At 67.8% G+C, this 11,978-nt stretch overlaps 4 protein-coding genes across 4 annotated transcripts; 2 read left to right on the plus strand and 2 right to left on the minus strand.

The window, feature by feature from the left end:
* Positions 1-1,475: 1,475 nt before the first annotated feature.
* EMIHUDRAFT_211475 (hypothetical protein) lies at positions 1,476-1,771 on the minus strand (the record flags this gene model as incomplete). Its single annotated transcript, XM_005767693.1, has 3 exons — positions 1,476-1,566; positions 1,643-1,671; positions 1,739-1,771. The coding sequence occupies 3 exons, from the start codon at positions 1,769-1,771 to the stop codon at positions 1,476-1,478; spliced, it is 153 nt and encodes a 50-aa protein (XP_005767750.1).
* A 295-nt stretch (positions 1,772-2,066) lies between these two features.
* Positions 2,067-4,441, plus strand: EMIHUDRAFT_464471 (hypothetical protein; the record flags this gene model as incomplete). Its single annotated transcript, XM_005767694.1, has 1 exon — positions 2,067-4,441. Exon 1 carries the CDS (start codon positions 2,102-2,104, stop codon positions 4,439-4,441), a length of 2,340 nt encoding a protein of 779 aa, XP_005767751.1. The 5' UTR covers positions 2,067-2,101.
* Positions 4,442-5,316: 875 nt separating this feature from the next.
* On the minus strand, positions 5,317-6,296 carry Lhcf6_1 (light harvesting protein; the record flags this gene model as incomplete). The annotated part of the gene is made up of 3 exons (XM_005767695.1): positions 5,317-5,400; positions 5,618-5,920; positions 6,042-6,296. The coding sequence occupies 3 exons, from the start codon at positions 6,294-6,296 to the stop codon at positions 5,317-5,319; spliced, it is 642 nt and encodes a 213-aa protein (XP_005767752.1).
* Positions 6,297-7,236: 940 nt separating this feature from the next.
* Positions 7,237-11,649, plus strand: EMIHUDRAFT_211479 (hypothetical protein; the record flags this gene model as incomplete). Its single annotated transcript, XM_005767696.1, has 9 exons — positions 7,237-8,146; positions 8,203-8,392; positions 8,918-9,353; positions 9,503-9,772; positions 9,835-10,184; positions 10,416-10,510; positions 10,589-10,736; positions 11,078-11,120; positions 11,188-11,649. The coding sequence occupies 9 exons, from the start codon at positions 7,237-7,239 to the stop codon at positions 11,647-11,649; spliced, it is 2,904 nt and encodes a 967-aa protein (XP_005767753.1).
* Between the last annotated feature and the right edge of the window lie 329 nt (positions 11,650-11,978).

An 11,978-nucleotide genomic window follows, 5' to 3' on the forward strand; every position in this document is an offset into this window, starting at 1 on the left:
GGGGAAAAGCCCAATTTGGGAAGAATTTAAACAAGTTCAGAGGGTTCATTAGGTCTAACAGTGTGATTTTTTTGAAAAAGGATTGGCAAAAGAGGTTCAAAAAACAAGGGCCTAGAGGGTCTGAACCAAGAGTTTGTGGAGGGGGTCCTTAGGCCAGGCCCCCCCCCCCAACATGTGGTGAAGGTGCTGGGGGGTTCGGGACCCCCCCCCCTAGCATGTGGTGAAGGTGCTGGGGGGGGGTCGGACCCCCCCCCTAGCATGTGGTGTGGAGAGAAGTGCGCCCCCCTCCCTGGAAGCGATGTCCGCCTGCTTCCCGGCACCCGAGCCTCGCCGCGCGCGCCGAGCGCGAGTCGGTGGACGGTGCCCGGCACCGAACCTGTCATTTTGCCCTACTCGAGTAGTGAAGTAACAAGTAAGTAAGCGAGCCCGTACCGATCGCCGTACCCGTGTCTTATTAGTCGCTTGCCAGCCGACCCTCGCCGGCGCGATATCGTTGACCCCAGGAGCCAGGTAGTCTGTCCGAGGAGGTCCGTCGAGAGTCGAGTCCGCTAACTGCTGGGCGACTCCTCGCACTTCGCGCGCTTTCCGCTTTCCAGAGCAGCTCCCGTATCAACCTGTACCCACCTACCGGTACCTGGGTACCCAGCCTTATAAGCTGTGGTCCGCTCCCAGTCTGGGCGTGGTCGAGACCGAGGTGTCGAACTGAGAGCCACTCCTGGAGGCTGCCTCCGGCCACCGCTCGACTACCCACGCACATGGCCGGTCCTGTGGCTTGCCTGGGCTTGCTCAGAAGCCTCAATTCGCGCACACCTTTGCTCTCTGGCTCCCGCGAGTGCGTTTAGGCCACTCAAGCAGGCGACGCCGAGCACCCGCAACGCATCTCGCTGGGGCGCCACCTATCGACCCGACTGATTGGCAGCATCAAAGCCGACCCCATGACGGTCCTTCAGCCCCATGAGACAGGCAGTTGCGCCCTGATCTCGGTCCAAGACGGCCAACGCCATGTCCGGCACCTGCTGGCTGCTTCACGGGGATGCCCCCCCCGGACACATGCTGCAGCCCCGAGTGGATGTATTGGTCGTTTGTGGGTCCCACAAGACTACTCTAGTAGGGGCCGGGCGCTGGAGCGTCGGCGGTACACCTGTGCAGATGTTGCACGGGTGAAATGGCTCCTCGTACAGGGTAGGAGGCAGGTGGTGGGTTTGAGTGTCGTGAGTGCTTGCAGCCGCGAGTGCAGCACCGTTTGTGACTCCCATGGATACAGTTGGGTGGGCCACGGTGCTGGGGGGCGGTCCGGTGCGCCACAACAGCCTCCCCGGCTGACCCCCATCCAGTTCGGCACCTCCATCCTGACCGTGGAACCCCAACTTCAACCGGTCATATCTCGGGCGGACTGGCACCTCAGGAGCTCATCCTGGTTTTGGGGAGTCTTGGGGGTGTGCTTGAAGGTGGTAAACAGAGTTTTGCACCGCAGCTTACGCCCCCCACAGCAAATCGGTTTTTGCTAAATAGTGCGATTTCCCACCGATGCCAAGCGAAAAATCGTTCACCAAAAATCGCACTATCCTCGACGCGCGTCGAGATCCAAAACTCGACGCAGCCAACTCCCAAGCCCAAATCTGGCCGGGAGCCCCATTCCTACCAACCGTCGGCTTTCGCCGCTTCCGTTTCCTTGAGCACCAGGATGACAGAACTGGCCGTTGCCAGACTAGGGACTATTATGCTCGGCGAGGCGCACAATAGTCCCCGTCAGCGCCACGCGCGAGAGCATGTGTCCACTGTGCAACGCGGCGGCGCGATCAGTCACGGGACGACCGACGGAAGCCGGATAAGCCACAAAACTCGCTCTTGCAGAGCAGGTTTTCACCGATTTGCTGTGGGCGTTGGCTGAAAATAGTGCTCAAACCGACCAAGTCAAGCGAAAATCGGCCCAACGAAAACAGCACTAGTTAAGGGCAAAAACCGATTTGCTGTGGGGGGCGTTATTAACCGAGGGGCGTGCTGAGCACCGTGAAAACAGCGGACCACAGCTTATCCGACTCTCCCGTGTTCAGCAGGCCTGGGTGCGGCTGGGTGGCATCGGCCGACGCTGCAGGGGCCCATGATGCAATCCGACCCTCCACCGATCGCGGGCAGCGTCCAAGTCGGCTCCGAGCTGTGGCGCTCGCTCGGCCAGATCCACACGCGCGCTAACGCCCACCGCGAGCAGTTGGAGAATGCCATGTCAGCGGGCGCCTCATGCATCACCTTCGAGCTCGCGCGACCGGCCAAACTCGGTGCAAGCGACGGCGCGGGCGACATGCTCTGCGTGTTCACCGACACGGCAATCGACCTCTCCGTGGCCCTTGATATTGGCCACTCCAAAGAAAAGGACGCGGCTGCACCGGTTGTGCGCAACAAGGGCGCGCTCAACAACTTTGGCATCGGCCTCAAGGTGTTTCAAGCGTCGCTCGGCCTCCAGACGCAGGTCACCATCTTCACCTACCAGCGCTTCGCGGACGGCGGCGAGGTCCTGGTCGCGGCGCGCATGGGCAGCGCCATCGACGCGCACTTTGCTGCCCTCTCCAAGGGCAAGGTCGTGCACATGGGGCGCATCATCGTCAGGCTGCTGAAGGCCGCAAACGGCGAGCTCTCCTTCGACTGGGGCGCCGCGGCCGACGAGGCAAAGGCGGCCGAGAACAAGGCGGCCATGCTCGGTGCGCACTCGCCGTGGGCCTCGGAGGCGGCGGCGCTGCGTCCGATGCGCCAGCTGATGCAGCTGGTGCGCGAGCAGCAAAAGTCGCGCGGCACGCTCTTCGTCTATCACACCGACGGCTCGGTACCCTTGCCGTACCGTCTGGTGCACCCTATCGCGGGCGCCGACGGGAGTGAGAGCGACGACGACGACGACGACGCGGACATGGCTGTGTGCGTGAAGGTGGAGGCCGAGGACGACGCCGCCGCCGACGATCTCGAGGAGGTGCATGAGGCGGAGCTTGTCGCGCCGCCGCCGCGGCTCGCGCCGCGGCTCGAGGTGTGCGACAAGGACGGCACCTGGAAGGACGTCGCGCGCTGCATCGAGAGGTCGTACATAGCGGACGACGTGGGCGCCCTCCACGCGCTCGCTGCGGCGGAGGGCGCGCCGCTGCCGGCCGCACCGGCGATGCCGCGCGTGAGCGTGCAGGGCCTCGTGCTGAGCTTTGCGGAGCACGCGTGGTGCGCCGAGCAGCGGCGCGACGGTGCCGCTGTCGGTGCCTTCTTCCCCATCCGCGTGCAGGGCGTCGACACGCCAATCGCGTTCGCGCGCTGCGTGCATATGGATCTGCGCAACGAGGAGCGCCGCCAGCGCGGCTCGACGACGGCCCCGCGGCTGTGGCTGCACAAGCAGCTGCGCGACGGCGCCTTCTTCGTCTTGCACGGGCGCAAGGTCGTCAACGACGAGGCGAGTGCCATGTGGCACGGCGGCTGCTTCGAGGAGGCGACCTCCAAGTTCGATCCTTTCCTCAAGCTGGCCATCCACGGCGGGCAGGGCGAGATGAACTACGCCAAGTACGGGCTGCTGAAGGAGTACTGGGCGGCGGGCTGCGACGAGGCGGCGGCCGCCCCGCTCCCGCCCGAGCTGCAGTACGCGAACGCCAAGAAGTGGAAGCCAAAGGCGTCGCACCTGTGGCCAAAGGTTGGCGCGGGCGTGCTCGCGCTGGTGCACCTCTCGCCCGAGTTCTTCGAACTCGACCCGTCCAAGACGCGCGTGCTGCGGCGCGACGGCGGTGAGGCCACGACCAACCTCACGCTGGGAAGCCTCGTCAGCGCGATTCGCACGGGCCTCGCCCTGTGGTGCGCGACCACGCCCGCGCCGGAGCATCCCGCGCCCCGTCCCAACCCGCGGCCGGCAGCGCCACGCAACGTGGGCTCCTCCTCTGCCGCTGCACCGGCCGGCTCGTCCGCTGGTGGCGCCTCGTCCTCGTCGTCCCTCACTCCGAGCCCCGGCGAGGAGATCGTCGGCCGGCGCATCAGCATTTTCTGGGCGCAGGACCGCCGCTGGTACGATGGCATCGTCGACGACTACGAAGTGTCACTGCACCACATCACGTACGACGACGGCGACGACGAGTGGCTGCGGCTCGTGCCGGAGGAGTACGAGCTGCTCGTGCGCGACCAGGACGGCAGCGGCGCGGAGCTTCCCGCGGCGCAGCGCGCAGACGGACGCGTGCGCCGGCGCACGACGCGCCCACGTGCGGTGGACTCGTACGTGGATTACGACGCGCCGTCCAGCAAGCGCGTGGCGCGCAGCAAGCCAGCGCACGCCGACGCGCACGACGCGATCCAATTCCGCAAGGCGGCCAAGGCGGCCTACCGCGAGCAGAACGACGCCATCTGTCGCAGCAAGCTCTCGGGCGACATGTTGCTCGAGCTGCAGGCGTACCGCAAGGCGTTTGAGGCACTCGACCGCGTGCTCAAGTAGGGGTAGACCTATATACACCCGGAGGTCAATCTGCATCGCTCTAGCGTCTACGTCAGTGTGTATTGGGTGGTGTTTGTGCCGCTCGGGTCTCTTGGTAGTTAGTTAGAGGGGCCTGCTGCGGCGCTGCGGCCTGGCCGTGGCGCGCCCTGCGGCGGCCGGGGCCGGCCGGCCGCCTGCGCGCGGTGTGTGGACCGCTGCGCCGTCCTCGCCACGCCCACGGCGCCAGCGCGCGCAACTGGCCTCAAAGCTCCAACTCGCGCGCACGCCCTCGCGGCATGCCGCATCGTCAGAGGATACACATACAAAACACACAGCTTAAAACGCACAGCATACAGACAGGGGGACACACGTCCCTAAATCCCATCTCGTCTCAGAGTTTGACCGTTTTCTTTATTTATTAGCATACAGACAGAGCACAGAGAGGTGTGAGCTGTGACAGGTGTCCCTGTCCGATCCCGTTCCACCGGCGAAAGCGTGTTGTCCCTCTGAACGCGAGAGAAAAACACGCGAAAGGTGAAGATGCACAGCCCTTCGGCAAAGGGCACAACCATCGCCGCGCCGACCGCCGTGAAGCGTGATCCGTGAACGCATAATGAGAGAGACGATTTACAACGTCAACATCGAACATGAACGTCAGGAACGAGAACGAAGGGGCACTGCGGGTCGCACAACACGATTGAGACAGAATCTTCCCAGCTCTTCGGCCTGGCCGTCCCCCCATCCCTTAATTGTTTTCACGAAAGAAGATAGAGGGACAGGGGCTTACACGAAGCTCGGCGCGCGCTGCGCCGCGCTGGGGGCAGGCGGGGGCAGACCACTCGATCAGAGACCATGCTAGATTTGGCGCAGCAGCGAGAGAGAGAACACGTACAGCTCTAGAAAGGCAGCTCAACGCCCGCGAGGGCGGCGCCGTCCTTGACGATAAGGCCGAGCTGCTCGTAGGTGCCCATGCCGGACACCTATGAAGTGTCGGGATAAACGTCGTCGAACAGCCGCGTGGGGAAAAAGGGGGCCACTTCGCATCTCCGTGTCTCCTAGGTAGGGGCCCACGGTATGGAAAGAGCAAGGCCCTTGCACACGGGTGAGCAGTGTGCGTGCGTGCGTTGTGCGTGTGTGTCTGCGTGCGTGTCTGCGTGCGTGTGCGCGTGTCTGCGCATGTCTGTGTGCGACAGGCACCTTCTGCGCCATGAGCTCGCCGAGCACGGCGATCATCGCGAGGCGGCCGTTCTTGAGCTCCTTCAGCTGCTTGTTGCGAAACACCTCCGGGTCCTCCGACTTGAAGCCGAGGAAGGTTGGGATCTCGCCGGGCTCCTTGGTGTAGTCTTGCTTGGCAATCGTGAGCTCGTGCACGCCGACGAGCGCAATGATTTGGAGCCAGCCCGCAGCCGGAACCGAGTCAATCGCGGCGATGCCGCCCGGGATGTCGTCGAAGTGGAGGCCGAGCGACGGGGACAGCAGCTGGTGCGTAGGCTGGAAGAGCTGCGAGCGGCGGCGGGGAGGCGGCGTCAGGCTGCAGGGACGGGCGGTGTTGCGGCCGCCGCACGCGCGCGCAATAGGGTGGCAGCGGTAGCAGGGCGGCGCGCGCCTCGTTGGGCCCAACAGTCATGCCAAGGAAGGCGACCATGCACACGCGGCCGTGCTTGATCTCGACGCAGCGGCGGCGGTACAGCGACGCCTCATCCGCGCCAAGGCCAAGCGGGTCCCACACCTTGCCCTCGGGTGTGCCACCGAAGATCGGGTCGTTGATGCCGCCAACCAGGTCCTCGACCGCCATGGTCGGGCTGGGCCCCATGCGGGTCGGCCGCAGCACCGGCGCGCCGGAGAAGGACAGGGGAGCCGCGGAGAGGGACAGCATTGTCTGCGGGGCGCGGGGCGCAGAGAGGAGGTTGGCGGCGAGTCCCGCTGGACCTTAAGGGGCGCTCTGGGAGAGCAACAGCGCGCGCAGCGGCCGGGAGCCTGGCCCTCAGGCGCGCGGGGCAGAGCTGCACAGCTCGCCAGATTCGGGCAGCAGAGGGTGGGCGCCGCCGCGCCGTGTGCTCTGGCGAGCTCGAGCGCTGCGGCGCCGCACGCGGCCGCGGTGCCGGCTGCGCGGCGCCGGCGTGTGCTGTGTGGAGCGTCTCACTCGGAGAGGGGAGAGCGCGAGGCGCGGTGCGATGAAATGTGCGGAGCTCACGACTGCGAGCAGGGGCAGAAATTGCGAATCTGGAGAAGCCGAAAGAAGAAACGCGACTGCCGCCTAGCAGACCCACGGCGGAGGCCTACTCCGCTCTCCTAAAAACCAATGCCTAATCCGGAGTCTATATACACACGGGCCTCACGGGGATAGAGATGGGCGAAAAGAAGCGACGAGCGGGTCCCTCCCCGTCCGACCAAGCGCCAAGGCCCATCCAGATCACTGCGAAAAGAATGTCGGGTGTATCGTTCGGGCACTTCGCATGCCTGCGGCCGCAGGCAAGGAAGGCGAGCTTCCTGGCGTCGTTGCCAAGCGCCGACATGCCAAAAGACACCTCGCAGCGCGCGTGACGTGACCGAAGCGGCACGCCTCGGCGCCGCGGGAGCAGCCAGCCGGTCGACGTCGGCACCAAGCGCACGGCCGCCGGGCGCCTCCGAACCGACAGGGGCGCCGCGGCAGTAGAGAGCACTCCACCCGCCATACCGTTGATTGAGGCGCCGTGTAGTCAGTCAGGGAGCTGTGCTCCAAAAGAATTTCGCGCTGACTTCGGGCATTCGCCGGCGGCGGCAGGGGCGCAAGCATTTGTGTTGTTGGTTGGGAGTGTGTCTGTGATCCGATCACCATGGCGACACGAAATCTCGGGACGATGTCGGACTCGGTCCTGCAAGACTACCACACCAGGCGGCATACGAGCGGCCTGAATACCGAGGAACTCGAGGCGCCACTCGCGCTCGTCCACAGCACGAGCCGAATCAATTGGCTGACTGCACGATACGACCCCGACGACTCGCAGCGGCTGCAGCTGCTCGCCACGGGCGAGGGTGGGTTTGAAGAGCTACTGGGCAGCCTCGACGACAACCTCGTCATTTACGGCTGCTTCATGTTTGCGGCGGCCAATCAGGTCAAGTGCGCATTTGTGAGCTGGGTTGGCGAGGGTGTGAGCGGTCTCGAGCGCGCACGCGTGAGCATGCACCGAAGCGACATGCAGGCCTTCGTGCAGCCTGTGGCGTCCTTCGACATCCAGGAGCGCGAGGTGCCAGCTGCTCTCTCGGCCGCTGTCAAGGCGTCGATCGCGACTCAGGTGGGCGCGTCTCTCCTCTCCTACGATGGCCTCGCGCACATCTCGCTGGACACCAACAACATCGAGGCGGAGGGGGAGGAGTCCGCCGAGGAGGTGCATGGACGGTCCGAGCTCGAGCCGCTGCCGTCGGCGCCTCCAACGACCGACGCCGACACGGGTTTGCTCGAGGCGCTCTGGGCCGGCGAGGGACTTCCCGCGGCACGCGCGGCGGCGCTGGCGAAGGAGGTTCCGCAATCTCTGCTGGGTGAGGTGCTGTGGGTGTGGGGCGGGCACGAGCAGCTGACGCCGGAGGCGGCCGCCGGACTGCTCTCTGCTGCGTCAGAGGAGGCGGCGGAGGCGGCGGAGGCGGCGCCACACCCGGGCGAGGCTCTTCGGGGAGAAGGGCTGCGGCTGTCGCTGTGCTTGCTGCTCCGCGTTCAGATGCTGCGCGAGGGCGACTGCCATCCGCGAGGTGCTGCAAGGCTCCACACCCGGCGACGTCCACTCTCCGCTCCCCACCTACAATAGGCGCCACGGAGTGGGGCGTCGAGTTTGCGCGCAAGCGTGGCGGGCTGGGGCTGCTCAGCCTCGCAGCGCAGCAGCTGGTGTCGCGTCATCCGCAGTGGATGCTGACGCGACACCAGGCGCTCTCGTGCCTCGAGGCAGCCTCCTGTGCCCTCCTTGGCCTCTCCGCCGAAGCGCCACCGCCGCCCAAGCCGTCCTCCACACCCGCTCCACTCGCGAACGCCGGTGGAAAACAAAAGCTGCAGATCGCGCAGCAGCCGCCGCCGCCGCCGCTGCCAGGGGCGCCACCACCGCCGCCGCCGCTGCCAGGGGGTGCGCCTCCGCCGCCGCCGCCACCGCCGCTGCCAGGGGGTGCGCCTCCGCCGCCGCCGCCGCCGCCGCTGCCAGGGGCGCCACCACCGCCGCCGCCGCCGCCAGGGGGGGCGCCTCCGCCGCCGCCACCTCCAGTGCCACCACCCGGCGTGCCGCCGCCGCCGCCGCCGCCAGGGGCACCGCCTACGCCTCCTCCTCCGCCGCCGATGCTGCCGGGTGCGCCGAACCCACGAAGCGCACCGCCAGCGCCTCCGCCGCCACCTCGTGGCGCGCCAAAGCCGCCGGGCGAGTCGGCCAAGGCGAAGAGGGAGCGCGAGGCGGCGGCGGCGGCGGCGGAGGCGGCGGCGGCGCAAGCTGCGGCCGCCGAGGAGGCAAGGGTTGAGCGACGGCGGCTCTTTTGGAAGAGGGTGCCCGATCGGTTGGTTGGTCCGACTGTGTTTGGCGAGATCTCCCCGGCGCTCGACCGGCTGCGCGAGAGCGTCGGGCCGGAGGTGCAGGCGCTGGTGCGGGACCATTTCGTGCGAGAGCGCGCGGCCAAGCAGCTGAGCGAGGCGGAGAGGGTCGGGCAGGAGGTCGGCGCCATTGGTGGCGTGCTGAAGAAGGGCTCGCTCACTTTCCTCGACCAGCGGCGGTGGAACAACATCGCGATCGGCCTCTCGAAGCTCGGCCTCGACAACGCAACCATCCGCACGGCGGTGGTTGCGGCCGACGAGTCTGTGCTCACCCCGAGCGCGGTCGAGCTGCTGCTGCCCTGCCTTCCGACCGCCGACGACATCGAGGCGATCGCCCCGTACGACGGCGACCCGGAGCTGCTCGCGACGGTGGAGCGCTTCTTCTGGGAGGTACACGCCGTGCCGCTCTTCACGAGCCGCGTGCACGCGCTGCATGCGAAGCAGGCCTCCGGCGCGCAGGCAGCCCCCGCTCTCGGCTTCCGCGGGCGGCTCCACACCGCTGCGTCCGCGTCGACCTCCGACCCGGACACGCCCTGTAGGTTGCGCTCGCGCAGCAGATGCTCGAGAGCCTCGGCCGCGCCTGCAGCCAGGTCCTTCTCGCGTCCGGATTTGAGGAGCTGCTCGGCCTGCTCGTCCTCGTCGGCAACGAGATGAACCAAGGCACGTCGCGCGGCAGCGCCGCCGGCTGCCACTTGACCATCCTGAGCCGGCTCGACGACGTCCGCTCGATGGGCGCCAAGCAGCGCACGAGTTTGCTGCAGCTGCTCGTGGCCCTCGCCGAGGACCGGCTCCCTTTGTCGGCGGGCCGCGTGCGAGCGGAGCTGTCGCCCTGCAGACCTCCCCTCCGAGGGCGGCACCGTTCCGTGCGTAGGCCGGGCGCTGGCCGGATGAGCTCGAGGGGGCGGCCGAGGCGAGCGGCGTGTCGTGGAAGCGCATCACCGCCGAGCTTCGCGAGCTGGAGCGCGGCGCCGCACTCGTGGAGCGCGTGTGCAGGGGCGTCGCGGCAAAGGCGCGGGGCGGCGAGCCGGACCCCTTCTCCGTCGCGATGGGCGCTTGGCTCGGCGACGCCGTCGCACAGCAGGAGGCGCTGCAGGCGCTGCTCTCCCAGACGCGCCGCCTGTACGTCGCGAGCGCGGCGCGGCTCGGGATCGAAGCGGGCAAAGACGGAGACGACCACGGGCCAGAGAAGCTCTTTGAGTTGCTCGCCACTTTCCGGACGCAGTGGGCGGCGGCGCAGCAGGCCAACGCGGCAGCCGCGGCGCGAGAGGCTCGCGATCTCCACCTGGCAGAGCAGCGCGAGGCGCTCCGCGCCGCCGCCGCCGCACGCCGTGAGGCGCGGGCGGCTCGCAAGGCGGCCGCTGCCTCCGCGGCGGGCGGCCAGTCCGGGGAGCGGGAGGGTCCGGCCCCCCGCGGCCGGCGAGGCCCCGCAGCCTTGAGCATGGCCGGCGCAAGGCGCGCGAAGCTGCCCTTCAACACGAAGGCGAGCAGGCCCAAGGCTACTGTCGCCGGCGCGGGCGGCAGCGGCAAGGAGTGCCGCACGTGCGGACGTCGCTTCGTCGCTTTTGGCCCCGTCTGCCCGACATGCCGTGCCAGCAAGAGGAGAGGGCCGCCGGCGGCGCCGACAGGCGACGCTTGCTTCGTCTGCAGCCGAAAGGTGTATGACGCGGAGCGGCTCGTCGCCGCCGGCCGCCTCTTCCACCGCAAGTCGCCTGGCCACCCGGGCTGCTTTCGCTGCGCGCACTGCGACGTCACCCTCTCTGCGACCAGCTTCTCGTGTGCGCCTTCGCGCCGCCGCTTCTTCTGCCAGAACCACTTCAAGCAGCTCTTTGCCATGCACGGCAACTACGACTTTGCCGAGGGCGGCGGGGAGGAGGAGGCAGAGGCGGAGCAGGCGGCCCAGGCGCCACCGGGCGGGGGCGGGGGCGAGGGCCGGGCGACCGCGCCAACGACGCAAGCAGTGGCAGCGGCAGCGCCGGCGGCAGAGGCGGCGGCTGAGGCGGTGGCAGAGGCGGCGGTGCCGGAGGAGGAGCCGGAGGAGCCGACGTGCCGGAGCCGTCTCCCGGCGAGCAGGCGAGGCTGGCGCGTCCTCGACACGCCTTGAGTTGCGTCCATAGGCACTATGTCTACGGCGAGCTGCGCATCCCCTTCGAAGCGGAGGTCGGCCATCTGCCCGCTCTGTGTGTGGCTCGAGTTCTGTCTCACTCCAGCGGCGGCTGGTTGGTAGGACGGGTGGATGCGCGTTCGTGAGACGTCGCTGCCGCAAAATTGGCTGCTGCTGAGCTACTCGCGGGCCGACCCCGACTTGGTCGAGATTGTCGGCGAGGGAGACGACGGCCTCGCCGCGCTGCGCGCCGCTGCTTGCGACTCCGGCCGCGTCTACTGGGCCTTCTTCCTGGTCGTGGGCGTCGACACCCGCCGCGGCGTCGTCTCGCGCCGGCCAAAGTACGTATTTGCGACGGTGGGCGGGGCGGAGGTGGACGTGCGCACGCGGACGCGGGCGCTGCTGCACACGGGTGCGGTCGGCGCGGTGCTGCAGGAGGCACACCTCCACTGCGAGGTGGAGTCGGCGGAGGAGCTCAGTGACGCAGCCGTGGCGGCCCGGCTGGCGCAGATAGGGGGCGCGCACCGGCCAAACGGCTACGACTTCGGCGACGGCGGCGGGGCGGTTCGGGTGGAGGAGGAGTGAAGGTCGGGTGGAGGAGGAGTGAGGAGCGGCGTGCTCGTCGAGCGTGCTCGTAAGAGAGCCACGGCAGAGGCGGCGGCGGGGGCACTACGGAAGAGGTTCTCGTTGGGCGTGCCCAAGCTGCGCAGCGCGGAGGTGGTCGGTCCTGTTGTGAGAGTGCTCTCATGTGCCGCACGAGCCGCGATAGTGCCGAGATACCGGCGGCGCCCGCATGGGGCCACGGCGTCGCTCGAGTGCGCCTGAGAGAAGCGAGAGGGTGCTTTATGTTGTGCGCCCCCCGGCGGTTCCGGTTTGCCGGGTGTGCCGGGTGGTGGCGCGGCTGCCGGTTCGGG

The sequence above is a fragment of the Emiliania huxleyi genome, assembly GCF_000372725.1.
Source record: "Emiliania huxleyi CCMP1516 unplaced genomic scaffold EMIHUscaffold_48, whole genome shotgun sequence".
Classification (NCBI taxonomy): Eukaryota; Haptophyta; order Isochrysidales; family Noelaerhabdaceae; genus Emiliania; species Emiliania huxleyi.